The 5,749-nt window shown below is 41.7% G+C and overlaps 1 protein-coding gene across 1 annotated transcript in view; it reads left to right on the forward strand.

Annotated features, from left to right (window-relative positions):
* Positions 1–5,532, forward strand: part of adamts9 (ADAM metallopeptidase with thrombospondin type 1 motif, 9) — a 38,366-nt gene extending 32,834 nt beyond the window's left edge. The window contains exons 33-40 of the mRNA XM_005731212.1: positions 753–882; positions 1,219–1,313; positions 3,026–3,120; positions 3,270–3,403; positions 3,785–3,876; positions 4,234–4,338; positions 5,147–5,255; positions 5,425–5,532. Of these exons, the coding sequence (XP_005731269.1) occupies positions 753–882; positions 1,219–1,313; positions 3,026–3,120; positions 3,270–3,403; positions 3,785–3,876; positions 4,234–4,338; positions 5,147–5,236 (741 nt within the window). The 3' untranslated portion in view covers positions 5,237–5,255; positions 5,425–5,532. The remainder of the gene's footprint in view (positions 1–752; positions 883–1,218; positions 1,314–3,025; positions 3,121–3,269; positions 3,404–3,784; positions 3,877–4,233; positions 4,339–5,146; positions 5,256–5,424) is intronic.
* The last annotated feature ends 217 nt before the right edge of the window (positions 5,533–5,749 follow it).

The raw sequence follows: 5,749 nt of genomic DNA on the forward strand, positions 1-5,749 counted from the left end.
AAAGTGACACTTTGAAGACAGAATGTCATGTTTTGGCTGTGTGCAGGCAGGAGAAGGACCCCAACGCAAAGCTCACCACGCAGGAATTAAACTCAAAAAGCTGCTTTATTGCAGAATGGCACGAAAAATAACAAAATTAAACTGGGTCATGGATAAACTGACACATAGGGAAACACAGCCATGAGGGCAACTACAACACTGATGAAGAGAAACACAGGGCTTAAATACACTGAGGGATAACGAAGGAATGAGACACAGAAGGAGAGCACAGCTGGGAGTAATCAGGCTGGACGAGACAAGGAAAGCAAAACTAGAAACGCTGACATGAGACACGGACCTTCAAAGTAAAACAGGAAACACACTGACTGAACTCTAAACATGTAAACTTAACAGCAACTGGGGAGACAGAACATAGGAACCTGAAACATGGGACAGAAAGGCACAGTAGACACAACGTGGACATAACAACGCCACAGGGAAAGAGTAAAACAAAACACAGAACCTCTTAGAAAATAAAATAGGAAACCTAATGAAACGCAGACATGACTGCATGAACTTGACAACATAACAGACATGAAACACTTGAAGAGCAAGGGAGACTTAACAGGGACACAAGGGGACTCTAATAACAAATGAACTAGAAAACCTAATGAGCTTAACCATATACTATAAACATCAAACACAGAATTTCTGACTGACTTTCACCTGCAAGAATTACCTTCGGACTGTTATGATAAGTTGCTTCCTTTCAGTGTTCAGTGACTTGCGGAGATGGAGTGACGGCGAGGACAGTGCAGTGTGTATCAGCCGGTGGTCAGAAAAGTGACGGGTGTTCCCCAGATGTAATGCCAGAAGCCAAAAAGGTCTGCAAGAATCCAAACTGTGAGTGCTGAGATAACTCCTTTCTTTTAACAAAGGTCAAGACTACTAGGATTAGACAAAATCCAAGGAATGGCTCAACACGACCTAGTCATTTCAGAAATCTGGCCTTTAGTGAAATATTTATGAGCCGAAGCAAACATCAAAGATTTACTGTTTAGCCTGTTTGCTTCCCCACGGTACCGTGGGACATCAAAGTGTGAGGGGTGTTTCATTTTCTTTGGTTCGATAAAGAGATTTGCCCCACTTGATGTGACTGCCAACATTTGCACATTTGTGCACCGTGCGAGCCCGTATCCCCACAGAATATTTATTTATTTCTTCTTGTGTTTCTCCAAGGCCGTTTGCCTTCTAGCTGTCAAGAGATCCAGACCATGAATGGCCCCATGCCAGACAGTGAGCATTTTCTCAGCATACAAGGCAAAACACTCAAGGTAAGATAATATCAGCTTATTACACCACAACTGCTCAAAGCACAGTGTGAGGCCACAACTGGTTTGATTAATAATGGGGAAAACGCAGCTGAAAAGTAGGTTGCTCTTGAAATATTTCTAATATCTTACCCGTTATTTTATGTTATTTTATGTTAATTATTCCATTTCCTCTATCCAAACTAAATAATTCAGACCCTGTCCGTACAGGGATTTTTGTGGATTCTCCAAATCTTTTAGAATATCATGTACCAAACAAATCCCTTAAAGTGCAACGAATCAGTAGATAAAATGATGATACTGACACAACTCAGGACTTTATTTCTTGCTTGCTAACATATAAAATAGGAAGTGACAAACTATTTAAAACATATTTGCTTGTTCAAATGAAAGGACACATAATCAGTGAGCATTTCACCAAACAGAAAAGATTTTTCTTTGATTATTAAGCTTTACGTAGTGAAGGTGCTCACGCACAGTAAAATATACAAGGCTGCGAGCTCCTTAACCAGCGCAGTGCCCCAGAGCCCACGCAAATTATCCTGAAGGTCTTCCCTCCTGAGTTAGCTCTCCGTGTGTGTGTGTGTGAGAGAGCTCAAGGTCCCAGCCTTGTGCTGCTTAGGAAGGCCCAGATGATTTGTAAGTGTGTGGCTGCCTGTGCTCATAAGTCCTACGTGACGCTGCTGCCTGAACCTCTCTGCCCCACCTCTACTTCTGCATCTGAGCAGAAACCCCCACCACCACACCCATATATGCATATCCGTCTGCTCCACATCCCCCCAGTTGTGTCTTTCAGTGCATCTCTCTCTGTTGGCTGTGTTTATCAGTGTAGTTTTGACTCCGTCAAGAACAGTTTGAAGCCAGGTTATGGTGCATCTCGTCTAGTCATCCCGATAACGCTCGCACTCAGCTCACAGCCAAAATCTCCACTCATATTGTCAGTCGCCTGCACTGTGTCCTCTGCCCCAGCGTCATGAAAAAGGAGCCTCCCAAACAGTTTTGGTTTAGTCATTGTGTTTTACAGAAGACAAAGATCTTAAAAAAGCTTTATATACCAAATATATACACCTTTATATTAGTTAAATGACGGTGTTCCAGCATGTCTTGAGGAGAGATCCTACTGGGAAAAGTTTCTGTCATATTATGTATATTAAGATGGACTTGGCTCCCAGGTGTGGAAAGTGAAGCCAGAGCAAAAGTGCATCAAACCTGCTTTCTGCTTATTTTCCTTGAGTGGAAGCTAAGAAGGTCCGATTTGAGGATCAAAGAATGCTCCTGCTCACATCTTTGATCTCCTCACGTGCACACTTAACTGTGCCGGCTGCTTAAAATGAATTCTCACTAAAATCTTTAGGTACTTTTCAGCCACTGAGGCTTGTAAATGAGGTTGCAAATAGATGTAGTACTTTTCATGTAACACAGGAAATCTATCTTTTTGTCTGACCATTACATACTATCATTTGCCAAAATATCCACAAGCTCTTGCAGGATTTAGGGGGTTTTAATTGTTCATTTTAACATTTCTCTTCTTGTCGTTTTTTTCAACTCCTTACGAGTGTTATTTTTATTTCTTTCCTCCCCTCTGCACCTTGTTTGTACTTTGACAAATCTTCCTGTATCTTCCTATCACTTCTATGCCTTTCCCTTTGCCCCACCTCTGGTCTCCCTCCTTTACTTACCCTCTTGCTCCTCTGCTGCTTTTTCTTCCTCCTCAGGTCTTCTGTGCTGGAATGCAGACAGAGGCTCCGCGGGAGTACATCACCTTGGCGACGGGTGAAGGGGAGAATTTTTCAGAGATCTTTGGCTTCAGGTAAACAGGAGGATAACAATAAAAAGCCATTTTCATTACAAAAACTCCACCTGACTCCTGGCAGTGTTATGTTCTCTGTAAATGAAGAAATTCCATGGAAGTGTAAAGTTAAGCTGTCAAGCTTATTTGGCAAACGTGTGTTTTCCCAGGCTCAATGATCCCACCCAGTGTCCAGCCAATGGCTCTAGAAGAGAAGATTGCGACTGTCGAAGAGACTACAGTGCCGCTGGCATCACCACCTTCTCCAAAGTCCGCCTGGACCTCAGCAAGATGAACATCATCAGTAAGTTGCCCACAGTCTCACAGCATCCTGTGCAAAATGTTAACTCCACATTACTTCAAAATGAGAACTTCCTTTGGCATTTAATTATGTTCATGCTCACGAGGGTTAATGGGCTCAAGATGTCTTTAAGGTCCATTTAAGGAACACATAATTACAAGGCTTGAGGGGATTAAATGAAACTGCTCTAACTAGATGGAATTATACTGATATGAGTTTGGCTCAGCCTGAAACGCAGGCTGGATTTATAGGTAAATAGCATAAGATTTGCTCACCATGGCAGATGCAAGTCACGATTATTAAGGTTCATTCGAGCTACTATAGCGACTAATGCCTAGAGAGACCTTTTACGAGATCACTTTGTTGCTTTATCTTGATCTATAGCTACAGACTGGCAGTTTGCGTTTACCCACCAAGGCAAGAGTGTTCCATTTGGTACAGCTGGAGACTGCTACAGTGCCGTTCCTTGTCCGCAGGTGAGGATGACGACATCTATTATAATTATTTTGCTTTTCATATCAAGAAAAGCCAAACTGTGGCAAAAAATAGATAAATAAAATGTCAAATAAACTGCTCAGCTGACCAACGACTGCTTTTCTTATAATCTAATATCTAATCTATATGATAAGTTGTCTTTTATGTAAATAATACAATTCATTTGCAGTCAAATATATATTTTTAATAATAATAAACCCCTTTCCTACTCTGTGATGTTGTGCTTCTTTATTTTTCTGTAGCTCACTGCACATCAGGCACTTAAAGGTCTCCGTATTGAAGCAGAGAGCAAGATTTACTTTCATTTCTGTCCTTTCTCCATCCATCTGTCCTTTTAGGGCCGCTTTAAGATCAACCTGTCAGGAACAGGGCTCAGGCTAGCTGACGACACCTCTTGGATGTCCCAGGGCACCTTTGTAGTGAAGACGATAAAAAAATCACAGGTAAAACATCACATACATGCCCAGAGGATTAATTCACATACTTGCTTTGTGTTTGCACAGGCTGCAGATTAAGCAGACATAGCTCCAAAGGAGGTTCGGTGTTCAGAGCTCCTTGCTGAAAGAGAACCTTTATTGGGCAGCTGCTCTCTCTCAAGTGCCCCCTACAACCACCCTCCACTTTTTGAAATGGAGATCAGGCTGGAGAGTGCTTTTTGGCAGGGCAAAAATAGGAGGAAGTAGAGATGCCAACAAGTGTTCGGAGTCTGACATCCAAAGCCAGCTGGCCCTCCTTTGGGCACTCCAGGCAGTTTAGATAAAGCCTTGTTGGGACAGCGGGATGAAGACAACACTCCTGTGAAAATCAGACAAAGCGCTTACTAGGCGCTCTGGCTTTCATGTCATGGGATAGTGAATTTGGAGCACTCTTCTAATGCAGTTTCCGATTTGCTTCTAGATGTTTGCATGAAGCTACTATTAAGTTGCCTGCTTCTGTTACCTACGCTAGTGAAATTCTGTTAGCTCACATTTCTCGCTTGTTTCTAAGAGGCTGTTTGCCAACCTTTAGAAACAAACCTGCTTGGTGGGCCTCAGACATTGTGTGTCTTTTAAAAAAACCCCAAAAACAACACATTTCAGGGTGCATTTAAATTTACGCGTCAGGATCTTTTCTACAAAGATTCCTAAAATCATTAACAAGAAAAGCAAAACTTTAAAGAGAAGAATTCACTCAGCTTCTTTTGTACCTATCCTCAAATTCTTGAAACAGCAGATAGTCACAGTACCCATGTTATTATTCTCGTGTCCACAGGATGGCAGCAGAGTGTCAGGAATGTGTGGAGGCTATTGTGGTAAATGTATACCGTCCTCTGGTCACAGTCTGCCCATAACAGTGGAATGAACACAAAGCCATCAAACAGGTGAGGTAAACATGGATAACAATATGTAAATATGAAAATTTTTCTGTCAAAAAACAGAACTATAATCTGCTTTTGCGCTCACCGAATGCATTTTTTGATGTACTGCTACTCTGCAGGGTAATTGGCTTTCGTGGCTGATGTCTTCTGTCTCTCTTTCTTTGATCTGCAGTGTTGTGTTCAGGTGCTCATTGTGTGAACATGTCCCTCCTTGGTGCTACAGCCAACTTTGAGTTCAAACCGTTCCAAACAACCTCTTTTTCCTCCTGTGTGTTTTTAGCGTAATTTAAAATGATGTAAATACTGTAAAGAGAAGGATAAAATTTATTATTTATTGTACTGTGCCATTTATTTTTTATACTGTAATGTAATTTAAGTGTTTTGTTTTCCAAAGCACCACACCGTGCATCAGGCAATAACACCACACAGTTGCCTTTTTGTGAGATTTTTACCAAAGTAATGCGCTTTGTATTTTGGCATTTGCCTGTTTAGCTTTT

This window comes from Pundamilia nyererei, unplaced genomic scaffold, assembly GCF_000239375.1.
Source record: "Pundamilia nyererei isolate P.nyererei 1_Seehausen unplaced genomic scaffold, PunNye1.0 scaffold00042, whole genome shotgun sequence".
Classification (NCBI taxonomy): Eukaryota; Metazoa; Chordata; class Actinopteri; order Cichliformes; family Cichlidae; genus Pundamilia; species Pundamilia nyererei.